At 35.9% G+C, this 15,641-nt stretch overlaps 6 protein-coding genes across 8 annotated transcripts in view; 2 read left to right on the top strand and 4 right to left on the bottom strand.

The window, feature by feature from the left end:
- Nucleotides 1–15,641, top strand: part of LOC145215564 (ubiquitin-ribosomal protein eS31 fusion protein) — a 291,245-nt gene that overhangs the window by 10,252 nt on the left and 265,352 nt on the right. The window lies entirely within an intron of this gene.
- On the top strand, nt 270–3,737 carry LOC145215560 (peroxisomal sarcosine oxidase-like). Of its 3 annotated transcripts, none has more exons than XM_080084273.1 (8): nt 270–698; nt 976–1,124; nt 1,386–1,512; nt 1,810–1,998; nt 2,223–2,369; nt 2,498–2,665; nt 2,842–2,917; nt 2,988–3,737. In XM_080084273.1, the coding sequence occupies exons 1-8, from the start codon at nt 603–605 to the stop codon at nt 3,110–3,112; spliced, it is 1,077 nt and encodes a 358-aa protein (XP_079940399.1). In that variant the 5' UTR covers nt 270–602; the 3' UTR covers nt 3,113–3,737. The 3 variants fall into 3 exon arrangements, with proteins under 3 accessions (XP_079940399.1, XP_079940397.1, XP_079940400.1); XM_080084271.1 differs by having other exon boundaries at nt 271–698; nt 1,308–1,512; XM_080084274.1 differs by lacking the exon at nt 2,498–2,665 and having other exon boundaries at nt 271–698; nt 1,308–1,512.
- LOC145215561 (small ribosomal subunit protein uS2m-like) lies at nt 3,800–6,188 on the bottom strand. The gene is made up of 4 exons (XM_080084275.1): nt 5,768–6,188; nt 5,058–5,304; nt 4,320–4,534; nt 3,800–3,931 (listed from the first exon to the last, which is right to left on the bottom strand). The coding sequence occupies exons 1-4, from the start codon at nt 6,112–6,114 to the stop codon at nt 3,853–3,855; spliced, it is 888 nt and encodes a 295-aa protein (XP_079940401.1). The 5' UTR covers nt 6,115–6,188; the 3' UTR covers nt 3,800–3,852.
- LOC145215558 (transcriptional adapter 3-B-like) lies at nt 6,568–12,380 on the bottom strand. The gene is made up of 9 exons (XM_080084269.1): nt 12,299–12,380; nt 11,414–11,574; nt 11,121–11,264; nt 9,874–10,065; nt 9,261–9,409; nt 8,588–8,700; nt 7,915–8,046; nt 7,225–7,415; nt 6,568–6,774 (listed from the first exon to the last, which is right to left on the bottom strand). Exons 1-9 carry the CDS (start codon nt 12,378–12,380, stop codon nt 6,649–6,651), a joined length of 1,290 nt encoding a protein of 429 aa, XP_079940395.1. The 3' UTR covers nt 6,568–6,648.
- On the bottom strand, nt 12,408–14,255 carry LOC145215554 (serine/threonine-protein kinase RIO1-like). Its single transcript, XM_080084264.1, has one exon. It carries the CDS (start codon nt 14,253–14,255, stop codon nt 12,621–12,623), a length of 1,635 nt encoding a protein of 544 aa, XP_079940390.1. The 3' UTR covers nt 12,408–12,620.
- Nucleotides 14,210–14,906, bottom strand: LOC145215565 (U1 small nuclear ribonucleoprotein C-like). Its single transcript, XM_080084280.1, has one exon. The coding sequence runs from the start codon at nt 14,819–14,821 to the stop codon at nt 14,426–14,428; it is 396 nt and encodes a 131-aa protein (XP_079940406.1). The 5' UTR covers nt 14,822–14,906; the 3' UTR covers nt 14,210–14,425.

Here is a 15,641-nt window from a genome sequence, read left to right as displayed (position 1 = left end):
TAGCAAAAACGACTGTATGAAAGTTCAAAGTTGTTCAGTTGCAAAATGCCTGACTTTTCCTGAATGATGTTTACGTTTACTTTTTTCCGAAATCCGTTAACTGCTATTACTGCCACGTGCTTTGTTTGTTTTGATTTTGGTCACACTCGAGTGGTCTCGAGTCGACACACTAGTTTGTTTTGAGGAACGTCAGAAAATAGACTTTAAAAAAAGAGCAGCTTGATTTAAACGAAACTACCATGAAAGCTTGTTTAAAGTAAATAATTCTTTCACAGACGCTTCAACGAATGCTGTAGTCATTTTGCATTTTGACTGTAAAGTGTAAACAAGCGTCATCAATGACAGTTTTGTTTTGAATTTTGAATCAGGCCCTCTGTTTTTAACAAGTTACATCAAAACCTTTAATTGGGGTCAAACTGACAGACACCTAGCCAGAAAACGTAGCACTTTCTCCTTACGAAATGCAAACAATTGTAATATACAGACGCGATGTAACTACCCCGTCATAGCCAGTTGTAATCTAACTCATTACACTTACAAGGGAAATTTGCGAACACAGCTCGTTTGTGAGGAGTAACCAAAAAAGAACTCGTTTGTGCACAATGTATGATGTGATCGTGTGCGGCGCGGGAATCGAAGGTTCGTGGATAGCAAGACAAGTTGCTGCGGAAGGAAAACGAATTCTTTTGCTCGAACAAGTATGTAATAGTAGCAATATTTTTGTGTTGCATACATTTGCCATAGCTAAACCAAGTTTCAATTTGTTGCGGCTGTACAAAGGGTAATTCTCATAACGTACGGCTTACAGCTTTGCATACTCCGTGAGCTACCCTTAAATCGCAGGCTTTCACGTTGAAGCAGCGATAAAAGGTGTTGTATAGCAATATACTTCATTTCCAATCCCCTGTGAATTCGACAAAACGAATAAATGCAACGTTTTGGTGAGTGACATCGCTTATGTGTTGCGTTTTGCAGTTTTCTCTCCCGCATGGCCATGGGAGTTCTGCCGGAAAATCACGAATTATCCGTTGTTCGTACGACAAACTTAATTATGCGCGAATGATGCCTGAAGCTTTTAAGATGTGGACAGAGCTGGAAAAAGAACAAGCAGCAAACTTGCTAGTGTTAGTTGTAAAAGTGGATAACGTCGTTTGTATTATTATTCACCGTGGTTTACAATGATTTAGGTTCATAAATACCAACGATAGCGATTTGTTAAAAAAATTATCCAGTTATTTGCATATAATCTGGTTAAATGCATAAAAAAAGTTTTTGTATGCGATTAACTAAATTTGTTTTTTTTGTAGAAGGTGTCCACTGGTAACAATATCCACTAAAGAACGACTTAAACAACTATCAACCAATCTATCCTTTTTATCAATTAGCCATGAGCACATAACTGCAGCAGAAGTCAGTGATAGATTTCCAGGTTTAAAATCGCCAAATCGAAATGGTGTTGTTGAACTCTCTGCTGGAGTTATGAAAGCTGACAAGTGTTTAAATGCTGTTCAGGTGTGACATTTTTTACCTTGTCAATTATTTTAAATATTTTTTTTAATGTTGTACAGCTCTTTCTGACTTGGTGATTGTTTTAGTACTATTGTGATGCTCGGATTTCTTTCACCAAACGAAATAAACTCAATGCAACTCTGATTTGAATTAAATAAATACCCACAAATAAAAATTAAACCTGTAAAAACTAAAATGAAATTTTCAGTGCCACTGCAATAGGTTCAAAATTGTTATTGTATGATACAGTTAAAGTTAAACCTAATTTATAATTTTGTTCATACTTATTTTGCATTTTAGGCATCATTTGCATCCCTGGGAGGTGTTTTACATGATTGTGAAAAAGTGCTTCATGTGCAACCAATCAGTGAATCACACATTAAAGTTATGACAAATGCTGCCACTTATGATTGCAAATGTGTGATATTGGCATGTGGACCTTGGATCAACAAAGTTTTAGAACCGTTGGATCTTAACATCCCCATCAAGGTACAGTAAGTGCTTGTTATTTAGAAAGTTCCAACAGATCTGAACATGTGCTGCGAAATATCCATTTTTGCAAAGTAATTAATAAAAATGTGTGGGTGTACATGACAACAGTAGAATTTATTAATGTTTTTTAACAAAATTTGGGCCACAAAAACAAAACTTTTTTGTGGTGTAAGTCCAAAAGCTTGGGAAATACTAAAAAAGTAAACTAGATGTTTTTTTAGGTTACTCAAATTAACAGCATGTATTGGAAAGCAAAAAATCCACAAGTTTACAAACCAGAAAATGGATTTCCAGTTATTATTTGTGACAGTGATTTAGGGTTTCATTTTTACAGCACGCCGGTCTTGGAATATCCTGAGCATATGAAGGTAATACAAAAACTAAATCCTGGAAAACCAATATTTTTGTGTGATGTAAAATTTATCGAATCGCTACTTTACTAATCTCAGTTTGCAAGTGCATTTTTTTACAAGAAAACAGACAAAACGTTTTGCAGGTGAGTTGTCACTTTAAAATGGAAGTGGATCCTGATAATAGAGGAAGCTTCTTGACAAAAGCCAAATTTTCAGAGGAGAGAATTAAAAAAATTAGAGAAGATTTAATTAAGCATCATTTTCCTGATTTGATCCCGGAACTGTCTATTGTTGAACACTGCATTCAAACTGTAGGTTATCGCAAATGTAACCAGATTTTTTTCTTCTTTTAATGGAATAAAACACAGCCACAAACTGAAATTTAACAAATAGGCTATATATGCACTGCAATAAAAGTCAGTTTGAATTGTTTATTTTTTGATAAAATTGAATTTTAAATAATATTATCATAAATTTTAAATTTAAGGAGACACCAGATAATGATTTTGTCATAGACCACCATCCAAAACATGAAAACATTATCATTGCTGGTGGATTTTCAGGTAAATATTGACTTATATTGGTACAAAATGTTTTTTTTAGCCGAAGTGTTACTGTAATTTGTTTTTGAAGGTCATGGATACAAACTGGCTCCAGTGGTTGGAAAAATTGTGTGTTCACTTGCACTTGGTCGCAAACCAGAATATCCTGTGAATAAGTTTGCATTATCTAGATTCAATAATGCCTCTCGTCTATAAAAGTTTCATGTCTTTTGTATAAGTTTTAGAAGAATAAGTATGTCAATTTGGTGCTTTGGTAGCATTGTTTTTACCATGCATATGTATCATGTAAAACAGGGGTCTCAATCATGTGGCCCACGGGCCGCATGCGACCCTCCAAGGGTTTTTATGTGGCCCGCGGAGTAACTTTTAGAAGTTATGATATGTGTTTTACTTGAAATACCTATTTTTGACTAACAAGTTTACATAATACAATCATTCTCTATTAGTGGTATATACAACGTTTTCACAGTATCATCAAACTGGCCCATTGTAAAATTACCATTGCGATTGTTGCATCATATTTTATACATTTTTGCGTAATTGTAGGCCATTGTTTCCACACAAAGCAATCAAGCACAGTTAACTTTCACTTTACTACACTGTATATCTGTTTATTATTTAATACTGTATTGTTTTTTTTAATGTAGCTAATAGCATACATGAACATTTTACTTTTTAATCTTGCAATATTTTTGTTTGATATCGATAATGCGGCCCTCGACTTACTTGAAAGTTTGTTTTTGGCCCCCAAAGCAGTTTGGGTTGGAGACCTCTGATGTAAAAGATGTTGATTTTTATAAAAGCTGCAATTATTTTTTCATTTTTTGTATGAATTGCTGTATTTTATGCACATGCCGGTACGGTACTGTCATAAAAGACCTGTTTTGAAAAACAAATTTATTTCTGAAAATTCCTTGACACGCACACAAATGATGTCATACATTTTCTTTCAACAATTCAGCTTCCATTTCAGCGCGCTTTTCTTTTCCTCGCAAAATGGCAGTTTTGAACAACCTAAAAAACTTAAGTTGAAACATACAGGATACAAAGCTTTCTTTCGTTAACCACGATTTTAAAAAGTATCCCAGTAACGAAAAATTAGTTATACAGTAAACCTTGGTTAATCCAGACCCGTATGGACTATAAAATTTTTCTGGATCAACCGATGTCGATTAGTTAAGCCTTACCACATTACAAATCATTCGGACCTCAAATTTTGTCCGAATTAGGTGAAGATACGGATTAACTGAGGTATACTGTAACTGAGGTATTTCAATTCGACAAATCCAAAGTTTAAGCAACATGTGCTTATTATCATGACAAAGCAAACTGGTTTATGCTGCAAGCTCTACAGTTTTCAGCCAAAACTACTGTTACTTTGTGTTTAGTTTAGCCTCTTTACCTGCAGTACAGTTCAGCAGATGGGATCGAATCATCATTGCCAGGAATAGGATATGTTATAAGGGTTGGATTAACGTTACTGTCCACAACACCCACAGTTGATATGCCCATTTTGGCAGCTTCATTGATAGCCTCGTGTTGTGAATTAACGCGATCGTCCAAAGACAGAAAAACACACACATCTGGTAGTCGCAATTTCCATGTAAAAGTGTTAAACTGTAAACAATGCGAGTGGAAAAAATCTTTTTAAACCACTTTGAGACCATGTTGTTTCAACCATTAATAGGATTATGTAAAACACAGAATGTTGCCAAAAACCTATACAATGTGGCAAGACTGGTATATTTTTAAATGTTTAAAGCACCAAGAGGACCTTTTAACATAACTATTGTTTGGTGCATTAGGCTTGAATCTGAACCAAAATCTAAAATGTTACTTTTTGTCAATAACAAAATAAATGCTTAAAAGAAAAAAAAAATTTTACAAGGGGAAATTTAATTTAAAAAAAGTTTTGCAGAATGTAAGTGCTTAAACATGCATATTGACGTCACCCAGTCTGTATTAAAATACCCTTAAGCATGCTGAGTGTTTAGCATAAGATAATACTTGCTACTTTGACCCATTCCTGAAGTTAATCACTATCATTTAATGAGTTGGTAAGTGGACAAAAAACTAGCAGCTTTTGATCATTGTGTAAATTGGTAGGGTAATATAGATTTAATGTATATCTGATACTCACCACAGATTCTGTATTAGTAAAACAGCCATTATGCCAAAAGCGAGTTTGTGCATATTGACCACACTCTTTCGCCATAGTTTCGACTTTGTGTGCATAAATTGGATTTTTAGTGATAAAAAGTATGATTGCTTCTCTGAAAGCCATGTGTGCTAGAAAGTTTAGTGCTGTGTGCATATGAACAATAGTTTTGTCAAGATCAAAAATGTCGACATCCAAGCGACAACCGAAAAGGTACTCCTTCATATTTCTGCAAAAATGTCATAAAAGTTGTTTATATCTTTTTTGAATAGGGGTAACACAAAAAGTGTACATCATAGATCAGTCAAAATTACAGTTTTTTTTATTTCCTAATTAATTCTACTAAATTAGGTTATCTATATGCATTTATACTGATTGAAAAATAGTTGCAGTCTGTTATGGTAGTACTGACTATGGGGGAAATAATTAAAAATTTCAAAAACTTTGGTTCGATGAGGTGTTCCTTAAACTTTTTTGTGTAATTTTCTTTTTTTTTCACCAGTTTGCTTGTATTATTTGTTTCAATAGATATATGACCAAGTTTCCCTTGTCACTGTTTTCCATTTAAAGTCGACATATTTGTTACCTCAATGCCAAATTGCCCTTTGCTTAAAACCACTGGTCTAATGCATATGCATTGAGTAACCTTTTTATACAAGAAATTTTTAACAATTCACGAAACATAAACTTACTCATTACGAGAACCCAGTTTGTGGCCATAATGAACTCGGGCTTTGAAAAGATCCTCCACCGTAACAAGATCCTTGACTCCAAAAAAATCCTCATGTTTCAAAGGTTGCTCAAGAAGATGCTCCAACTCCAAAGCACTTATTTCCCTGTTCTGTGTCTTGGCATCTTGTGCCACATTTTCTGCAGTGGAGTATTTTCTGTGGCTCTGAGCAGGTTTCAAGCAGCTGATGTGAAGGTTTGTTGTTGGTGTGCAAAAATTGTTATGAGTTTTTGTTAGTGGTGCTTGGATGGACCGGTAAACATTCCATGCTGTTTTTCCGCCGTTCCATATTTTCATACAGTGTGTCATTACTCAACTAGCTAAAATGTTATCATTCATACATATGCAACATTGTTGTTCCTGAAAAACAACATTTGCAAAAAAATATTCAAACAAAACTGATTTGATTGCACAAAAACAAGCGAAAAAGATATGATATTGGTAGAATCCCGGTTTTTCAGATTGTAAACCAACAAAAAAAAAAAAACGGTGAAAGGGTTAAGTAACAAAAAAGTTTGAATTAAATCAAAAAACTTTTAAATGCTGTGAATTTTTAAGCAAAAAATATTAACGGCCAAAATTACATTAAAGTATTGAAATTTCTGATGTGCGTTTCTCCTTGAAAGTAAACTGTTGAAGGCACAAAAAACAGGACCAACAGCTGTATCACACCAGCGCATTTAGGGCAATGCAGTGATTTTGACAAAATACAAACATCTCTTAACGACATTTTTCTTCTGGCAATCCAACTTGTGGCAAATATATTGTGGACCTCTGAAACTGTTTCATAAAACAGAGCTAGCACAGATATTGGGATGTAACAGCAAGTGTTGTGTGCAGTTTTCACTCTAATTGTTTGATAAGAGCGTCTCGGTCACGCAGTGCTTTCCATGCAGCTTCCTTTTCCTTTTTCATGAGTGTGCGTTTTTTCTGCCTTGCCGCCATTACTCTTCTGTAGTGTTCCATCACCTGAAGATAACATAGTGACAGCTGAGCAAAGGGTTTATAATATTGGCCTGATGGGTCATTTTAATTTTTCAAGGGATTTGCATGATATGCACACATGTAAAACTATCTATGTGCACTGTATTGGTAATGATAAAACAACAGAAATATTTTTTTATAGATCATAATATGTCCATTTGATGGCATTGTACCAAATCAGCCAGCCACCAAGCATTCCCATATGGCAAGGTGTCTTAAATGCACGACAGGAGTCTTTCCGGGACATGCGCTCTACCAACTCACAAGCACCATTGCTTGCCTTGTATGTTGTGCATGTCAGCCTCGTAGTAGGAGATTGCCATATTGACCAGTAATCAGTTAAGAAATTTTTTTATAACACCACTATAGTGCTTTTCCAATTACAAATTGTTGTTTTGTCAATCACTTCCATTACCATAAAATTTCACATCTTACTTCAGTGTTGAGGGAATCAATCTTTCTTTTCACTTCTTGCTTCTTCAGTTCCTCCTGTGCAACTTGGAGAAGTTGCTGAAGGACATCTCGATTCCGACTGCTCACAGCTTTTAACTCCTGCTGACTTCTTACAAGCTCTTTCAAAACTTCGTCTTCTTTCTTCGAGTCTGTGGTTTCAGGTTCCAGAATTCCTAAACAGTATGATAAAAAAACTAATTCCTTCAATGGAAAACTGTTTGTTTTTTGTTGAAAGGATTTACATGGGTTTCACTTTAAAGATATACAGTACTGTATAACTTGGTTAACAAGGACCCGTTTGTACGAAAAAATATGTCTTAGGCGAAGATCCTGGTGATCCTGGTGTCTATTAGTTCAGGCCTTACCACATTAAAAATCAATTGTACCTCAAGTTTTGTCAGAAGCGCACTAACTGAATACGGTTTAACTGAGGTTATAAGCAAACAGTTTTTGCAAAAACCTTAATTTTTGTCCACTTGACTGCAAGAAGTTTTCTGCACATAAAATCCAGACTTAAAACATACAATTTTGGATGCCTCTGTAATTTTTGAAAAGTATTGGCAAAAAATTGTTAAAATAGTCTTCGAAATATTAACAAAGCGACTAAATTTAGGGCACACCGAAACTGCAGTGGTTTATAGTTAATGGTTCAAAAAAGGGTAAACAACCGACCTTGCTCAATTAATTCCATTCTTATTCTTGATTCAAGTTTATGAGTGTGGGACAAAGATTTTGTAATTTTGATGCTGTTGGACATTTTATCTGTTCCACCAGTCACTGTGTTTCCGCTACTTCCATGTTTTCCTGGGAATGTTTAATAAATTGTAAACAAAAAATTGTCAACCAATTTTGACTTGTCACTTTATCGCTTACAACAAGATAAAATGGCAAAACATCATGTTCGATAAACTTTTTTTCAACTCTTCCCTAGTGTTTCATTTTTTCCATAGTTATACACTCGAGTCCAGGGCAGTATTTTTACACTCTTGTTCTAATATTTGATAGCAGTGTTCCATAACATTTTATTTTGATATACTGCCATTCCTATAAGTGTGGTAAAGTTGGTAACAGAAATTTCTGTAACAGTGGCTCTCAAAATTACCACCGTTTTGGCTACATGTTGAGGCAATGTCTTTAATACTGACCACTTCTAAATGGCATAACAAAGTTAATGAACTATCATCAGTGCCTTAACCATAATCATTGTGAAATGAGGGGAGTAGTTTGAAATTAACAACCTAAATAGATTTGGCGGTACAGTAAATAGATTGATAAAAAGATAAACTGAAGCAATGCAGGTTTATGTTGGAGCTTTTTTGTTGTTGTAATAATCAATGAAACATACCTGACTCCAACATACTGGCAGCCTGGTCTGGTGGAACCATCATATTTTCTTCAACAAAAGCTGAGATTAGTCGCTGTGTCAATGAACCAAATGGACATGGATCAGAACTCTCTCTACAAACCACAAAACACATGCTTAAAATCATCGTGTATGACAAAACAATCAGTGGTGTGTAGATTGCATTTTTTGTTTTTCCTGAAGATTCATTAAACACTATGCATGGGCCAAGTCAAATTAGGACCCGAGTACTTAGTACAGAGCATCGCCGTTTTTGATACTCAGTACTCAGCGAAGCAGTTACACAAACTGACCTGAGCATTTAATTTGCATTTTCATGCCGTGCTGACATACAACACAAAACTGTCTTGTTAAGTGGGTAAAATAGTGAAAAACACATACTTCTTGGGCCTGTTCAACTTATTACACTGTTGGTGTCATTCAAAACTAGCATGGAATTGGGAAATCACAGATTACTGAGAATACTTAGCTGAACACTGAACATTAAAATAAGATGCTCGATACTCTACCAAACAGAACATTTGCAGTTTTTGACCAATCCTATTAACACAATACCCATATCATTGATTCAAGGCAGACAACATAACATTCCGCCTCCAAGCAACATTAATTATCACAATGAAGCTACTCAATGTAAGCACTGCATTTTTCTTACAGAGTATCCGCTGCTTTTTTCAAAATGCCCTCCACATTTCCATCTTGCTTTTCAAATGTTTTCCCAATCGCCCGACTCCCCTCACTCTTTTCCTCTCGCATGTCCTCTAGCGCCCACCGCTGACTAAAATGAACTCCTAATTCTGGAATCTAAAATATTCAAATGCCAGCAAAATGTGAGGTTAAGTGTGTGTTTTTTTGTAGATTTGTGTAATCATCAGGTAGGCTTATAAACGTTGTATGTGTGAATGATTTAATTTGGGGATTATTCCATACAAATGCAAAATGACATTTCAAATCTAAAAAACACAAATATATATAGCCAGAAGAAATATCCGTAAATTGCAGTGATATGTTCTTATGCTTTTACTCAGTATTGTGAACTATGTTTCATGTAATATATTTTTCACCAAGCAGTCTTGACGCTTAACAATAAATTGTGTCAAATTGGTGATATGCTCCTTTTTTCGTTATTAAATTGAGTAAATTAAGACATTGGGAGGGGAAATTGCAGATACTTTAGTATTGTCTAGAAATAACCAACAACTTGTCCAGAAGTTAGTACTTCTAGTAGTGTATAATCCAGGTTTTATCTTCTGCCTAACACAACATACCTTGTAATATTCGTCATCGGGTTGTAATTGTGTCTGGCACAATTTCTCTAGCAGTCTGACATTATCAGTAGTGACGGGTGTGCAGTAAGGTTCAATGGATTGCCAGAATCTGTTGGGAGCGTCATTAACTGGAATACGAGACGTTTGCTGGGGTTGAGTATCATCCAACATATCATATTCCAGTGCTTTTGGCTAAAAATAAACTGGTTTAGTTAGGTATTTAAATACCACATGCAACTTACAGTAGGGATGTGCCAAAACTGCAAATGTACTGTTTGGTCGAGCATCGAGCATCTCACTTTAATGATCGGTGCTCGGCTGAGCACGCTTGGTGCATTATGACATCACAAAAAATCCCCTTTCTACGTTTTAGCTCTACAAGGCCTCTTACGTCACCGGCGGTGTTTTATTAAGCTGTACATGCCAATAAAATACGCGTTTTTCACCATCTAGTGCATTTGAAAAATCATTCGTTTTTGTTCATAGACACCGTTTAGAACACTAGTTACATATGTTAGCAGGGCGTGAATATGCAAATTTAATGCTCGGGTCAGTTTGTAGCGATGCTCGGTACCGAGTACTCGGGTTCTGGCACGGCTCGGCCCATCCCTGACTTACAGTACACTTTGTTTATGTATAAACACTAGGGATGGGCCGAGCCAAGCCAGAACCTGAGTACTCAGTACAGACCATCGCCGTTTTAATGCTCGGCGCTCAGTCGAGCAGTTGCACAAACTGACCTGAGCATTAAATTTGCAAATTCATGCCATGCTAACATATGAAACTGGTGTTTGAAAGGGTGTCCAAGAACAAAATTGACCGTTAGATGGTGGAAAACGCTTACTTCGGGGGCCTGTACAGCTTAATACACTGCTGGTTATGTAAGGGACATTGAAAAGCTACAAAACTAGCGTGTAATAGGGAATGATTGTGACGTCATAATGCACCGAGCATGCTCAACAAAATATTTGCTGTTTTGGCCCATCCCTAATAAATACGACATGGAATGTTTGTAATGTTATCGCAGCTCAGTATGAATGTTTAAGTGGCTTGAAGTTCAACAACTGCAACATTTAATAGACTGAACACTGGTTTAATATAATTCATGGTCGCATCACATAACTAAATGCAAAATACTGATTGGGCTCCACTGCTCACTCAAGAATTGATTTTCAGAAGTAAAAATTTGACCTAACAATTTAATTTAACTTCTACACACCAGTATAAAAACAAGTTCCATCTCTTACCATCGCTGTTTTTGCTTTAGATCTTCCTGTTGAACTACTTGAAGAGCTACCAGGGAAATATTTGGGATGTGCTGGAGAGTCTGACTTGATTTTTTTGGTTGGTCTTTCATCAGAAGGTTTTGATCGTTTTAGCTCCTGTTCTTTCTGCAAAGTTTAGTTTTAAAAAATGCAACAGATGAAATAAAACCCAAGCTACAATTGAGAGCACTGAAGTTAATATACTTTTTTAGAAGTAATATCATCTTTTCTTGTCTGTATGAATCAATACAAAAATCCCAAAATTTTTTTTAGACCTTTTTGTCTCGTTTTCCTTCTTGGCCATCACTCAGCATTTGAATTTCGGACGTCAACTGTCGCATCCGTCTGGTTGCGGCCACAAGCAAAGTTTCCAAATCCATTTGCAGACTGTCCATTTCATCCATTTGCACCATTTCATCTCCACGTCGATTAATAACTTTAAATGACAAAAAACGTTGGCTCACTTTAATGTCTATGAAAACCATTTGTGAAAAGCAAAATGCATAAGCCAGTGGTTCCCAACCAGGGAGGAATTCCTCACAAGGAAGGAATTTTTAAACTTGAGGGGAAGAAATAACTTTTTTACATGTTATTGGAAAATTGACCCTTGAGCTCTTAGATTTTAACCTGCGAATTTAAGAAAAACCCCAATTTTAAATAATCTTTGTACGGTTTAGCACAGGGGTGCCCAACCTTTTTTGACTCGCGATCGACTTTTGAGGTAGTTCAACTCTCGAGATCTACCATTCCAATAGAAATTAGCAAAGACATAGCGAGTACCAGCACTAAGTAACAATTACTACTGCAACTATTACTTTTGTAACATAACAAAGCGCCTACTTATGAACTTATTAACATATCCTTATGATTAATTCACACAATCAAGTCATCTATATACAGCAACGCGCTACAAAGCAACTATTTTAAATAATTTTCTGCAACCCTCGCGATCGACTTGAGATCAGTTCGAGATCGACCAGTAGATCGCGATCGACGGGTTGGGCACCCCTGGTTTAGCATCTACTACGTAATATATTAGAGAGGAATTTTTCAAAAAAGGCTGGGAACCCACTGGCATAAGTAAACAATTTTTTGACAAACTGTTCATGGTGCATTAAAATTGCCAGAAAAACTAGAGTAATATTGTCAATGAAACTTACTATTGGTGTATGTTGGACAGTGCCTAGCATGATCAACAGGAGCTAGATCCGGAAAGTTTAGTCCTTCTTTACTGTCACCCATTATTGCCTATTAAGTTATTAAACCTAGTTTCTATTATGATAAATAACATGGTTATTTAACTGTTCCACCTAGGTGCTCATTGCACATGATGTTTAAAATTTAAATATCAAACAATTCATTAAATATTTTTCTGCAAATGTGTATGAAGATGCTTGGCACTTTGATTATTAATTTATCATTTTAGCTCAATACCCAAACCAATAGCTGTTAGCACTGTAGGCACAACAACAAACAACAATTTCATTTTGATCTTTTAGCATGCGCCAATTTGTCTCGGCGCTTTTTAATATGTTTTGGTGTTTTGTCCAACCGTCTTTCCCTGTTTTCAATTTTAACTTGTTTCTTGTGCTCTTTTTTTTCTTCTTTGGTCATAGTCCTGGTTGAAATCACAATATTCTTGGGTCTTGTCCTTCTATCAAACTCTTCTGAACCATCAGTACAATCACTATCATCAGAGTCTGAATCAGACTCACTTTCTTGCAACATGTCCGGCATTTCCCGAGGACCAGATAAAGTGGTATTCATGCCTGTTATAGTTTGATATAGGACCTCCGTGTTTCCTTGTTTGGCATTCTTCACATCCCTTTCAAAGTGCTTAACTTCATCAAGTCTTTGAGGAATAAAGCTTTTTCCGAATACAGCATCATCATTGGTATTTTCTTGCTCATCATTTGGGCGGTTAGCTGCTATTTCCATGGCTTTCTGCAGATATTCATCAATGTTAGAGTTGTTAATAGTAACATCAGTGACAAAGTTGAACAGTTCTCGTAAGCTCATAGATGGCACTCCCTTTTTCCTAAAGTATTCATTTATATTGGTGCAGTCTTTTCGTAAAAAGTCTAGCGCTCTTGGATGGTCATGCTCAACAGATTGGGAAACATCAATAACAACTAAATGTCCTTCATGATACAACAGATTAAATTCACTTAAGTCACCATGGACAAGGCGACATTCATTGTAGATTTGCCGGATTAGTAGAATGCATTCAAGATACAGTTCTCTGTATTTGGACTCTGACAAATCTGTGTCTTTCAGTAGAGGAGCAGGCCAACCCTCACTACCAATAAAATCCATCACTAATACATGGCTTCTAAGCAGGTATGGTGTTGGGCAACTAACACCAGCATTACAAAGCCTAGTCAAATTTCTGGTTTCCTTTTCCGCCCATGTTGCTACCATCTTCCTTGGATTTCCTTTGCAGTATCCACGACGAAATCTGAACTCTCCACTTACGTATCTGTCTCGATCTTTAAATGTCAAAATTGATGTTTTGTAGATTTTTATAGCACGATGGTCTCCATTGGCAGTTGTGGCATGATAAACATTTGCTTCTTTACCAGTGCTGATAACTCCGTTAATTTCGCTGATCACATTACGACTAAGCATTTTAAACAAAATAATCCTAGTTCTTGGATCCAGAACCTGTTCAATAGTAGCACGGTCTGATTTATCCCTTACTCTTTGACCACCAGTGACCTTTCTTTTATCCATGCTGTTTTGGTATGACTGACTGTACTTATCCAGTTTTATTTTGTTTTCATACTTGGACAGCGCTTTGCTGTTCGGTTGAAAGTTGTTATTTTGTCCACTTTCCTCATTTTGTAACAACTGGTCCTCCAAAATATCCAAGTCATCTTCCTGAAAATCATCTACTTCATCAGTTTCTTCAAGGTTTCCATCTTTAAGTACACAATCAAAGGAAACCCTTTTGAATTTTTTGTTTGTGACTTGATTGTGAAAATCTTTGTCTTCGTCAGCATCATCAAACTGTCCAGAAACAACCTCCATCACACAGACAATGTTTCTCAACCCTAATTGAATATAAAATCCTAAAATAAAAACATACGTAACAGTAAACACAAGTGATTGAATCATTGTTTCACTAACAAATTGTGATTTTTTAGAATGACATAAAAACACCCACAAGAAGTACAACAAATATGATTTTCAAGTCCTTAGTGAGAGAGATAATGCTTTCCTTGCACTCAATCAGTCAAGTTTATCAGTACATCAACAATAGAAAAATCCTTTTCAGGTACATTCAATCATTGCATGCCTGGTCGCGGTCCCATCATCATCACCGGGCCACCCATCATTGGTGGGCCCATAGGCCGCATGGGCATCATCTGAGGCCCACCCATCATTGGTCCAGGGCCTCGCATCATTGGCCCACCCATTGGCATGGGTCCCATCGGGCCATTTGGTCCCATCATGGGTGGTGGAATAGCTGCTCCAGGTCCAAAGGGGTTGTTGGCAATCTTTCCTTTCTGGAATGCTTGTGTTGTTTTGTCAATAAGCTCCTGTGCCTGTTCTTCCATCCAAGTTTGATAGTAGGTCCGCACATTTTCCTTATGCTTGCGCCCTGAGCAGTGTGTTTTCCTCACCGATGGAGAATCGTGAGTGAGATAGGTGTCACAGTAGTCACAGAAGTATTTAGGCATTGCAACAGTTTTATAGACAAGTATTAAATTAAAAATGCTGTGTATTTAAAGTCAAAAGAACTGTGGTGTATTTAAAGTCAAAAAAATATTTTAGCACGAGACACTGCAATGCAAAAAATTGGCAAAAATATACTTCTTTAATCTTCACTAAACAAACTTATGACACAAACATGAAAAATAATAAATCATAAACCAATTGTATGTATTAGCAGTAAGTAAGTAAAATATACCAATTCAACAACGTTCGGTATCTAATATCTGATTCTGATTCTAAATTTCTGACAATGTTTTTGTTAAGTTCAGAAAAATTTTCCCACGCCGGTATAGATAAGATGAGATGTACGTTTAATATTTCGGACATTAGCAAATTAAACATAATCAGGTAAGTAGTTAAATATCAATGCAAAAAAAATTAAAACTGTTTACTTTTGTATTTATGCAGCGAATTCGTTTTATTACAGGTGTAGTAAACACAACTTTTCAAGGCGAACACATTGATCATCCGAGTTCCTAAGTGCCATGCTGATGCGTTCCAGACATTTCGTTGAAAAAACTTTGTTTACCACATCTGTGTTCCACGTAGCGTTTATTATTAATTTTAATGCGTTAAACATGTTTTCAAGTTAGCATATGCTAGATTTAGTTTGTATCATTTAAAATAATTCACATAAATTTGGTTTAAATAATTCAATTTGGTTGCCTAATTCTGACATAGGCACAGATTTTGCTAATTATATAGTAAAGAAATAAAATCAACGAAATTTAAATAAATTTTTCAATGGTAAGCAGTTCACAAAACATTACGTTCGGATGCGTGTCA

This window comes from Phallusia mammillata, chromosome 2 (genome assembly GCF_965637545.1).
Source record: "Phallusia mammillata chromosome 2, kaPhaMamm4.hap1.1, whole genome shotgun sequence".
Classification (NCBI taxonomy): Eukaryota; Metazoa; Chordata; class Ascidiacea; order Phlebobranchia; family Ascidiidae; genus Phallusia; species Phallusia mammillata.
The sequence above is the reverse complement of the archived record's forward strand: the minus strand, read 5'-3'. Positions and strand labels throughout refer to the sequence as shown.

What these genes read in the sequence shown, in the direction of transcription:
- LOC145215560 (XM_080084271.1), top strand. Translation starts at nt 603, where the DNA reads ATGTATGATGTGATCGTGTGCGGCGCGGGAATCGAAGGTTCGTGGATA. An exon ending in ATCTTAACATCCCCATCAAG is followed by an intron (nt 1,999 to 2,222) that starts GTACAGTAAGTG and finishes ATGTTTTTTTAG; the next exon opens with GTTACTCAAATTAACAGCAT. An exon ending in AATATCCTGAGCATATGAAG is followed by an intron (nt 2,370 to 2,497) that starts GTAATACAAAAA and finishes AACGTTTTGCAG; the next exon opens with GTGAGTTGTCACTTTAAAAT.
- LOC145215561 (XM_080084275.1), bottom strand. Translation starts at nt 6,114, where the DNA reads ATGACACACTGTATGAAAATATGGAACGGCGGAAAAACAGCATGGAAT. An exon ending in AAACTGGGTTCTCGTAATGA is followed by an intron (nt 5,305 to 5,767) that starts GTAAGTTTATGT and finishes ACATTTTTGCAG; the next exon opens with AAATATGAAGGAGTACCTTT. An exon ending in TTACTAATACAGAATCTGTG is followed by an intron (nt 4,535 to 5,057) that starts GTGAGTATCAGA and finishes CATTGTTTACAG; the next exon opens with TTTAACACTTTTACATGGAA.
- LOC145215558 (XM_080084269.1), bottom strand. Translation starts at nt 12,380, where the DNA reads ATGGGTGACAGTAAAGAAGGACTAAACTTTCCGGATCTAGCTCCTGTT. An exon ending in CTGTCCAACATACACCAATA is followed by an intron (nt 11,575 to 12,298) that starts GTAAGTTTCATT and finishes TGTCATTTAAAG; the next exon opens with TTATTAATCGACGTGGAGAT. An exon ending in TTGATTCCCTCAACACTGAA is followed by an intron (nt 6,775 to 7,224) that starts GTAAGATGTGAA and finishes TGTTATCTTCAG; the next exon opens with GTGATGGAACACTACAGAAG.
- LOC145215554 (XM_080084264.1), bottom strand. Translation starts at nt 14,255, where the DNA reads ATGATTCAATCACTTGTGTTTACTGTTACGTATGTTTTTATTTTAGGA.
- LOC145215565 (XM_080084280.1), bottom strand. Translation starts at nt 14,821, where the DNA reads ATGCCTAAATACTTCTGTGACTACTGTGACACCTATCTCACTCACGAT.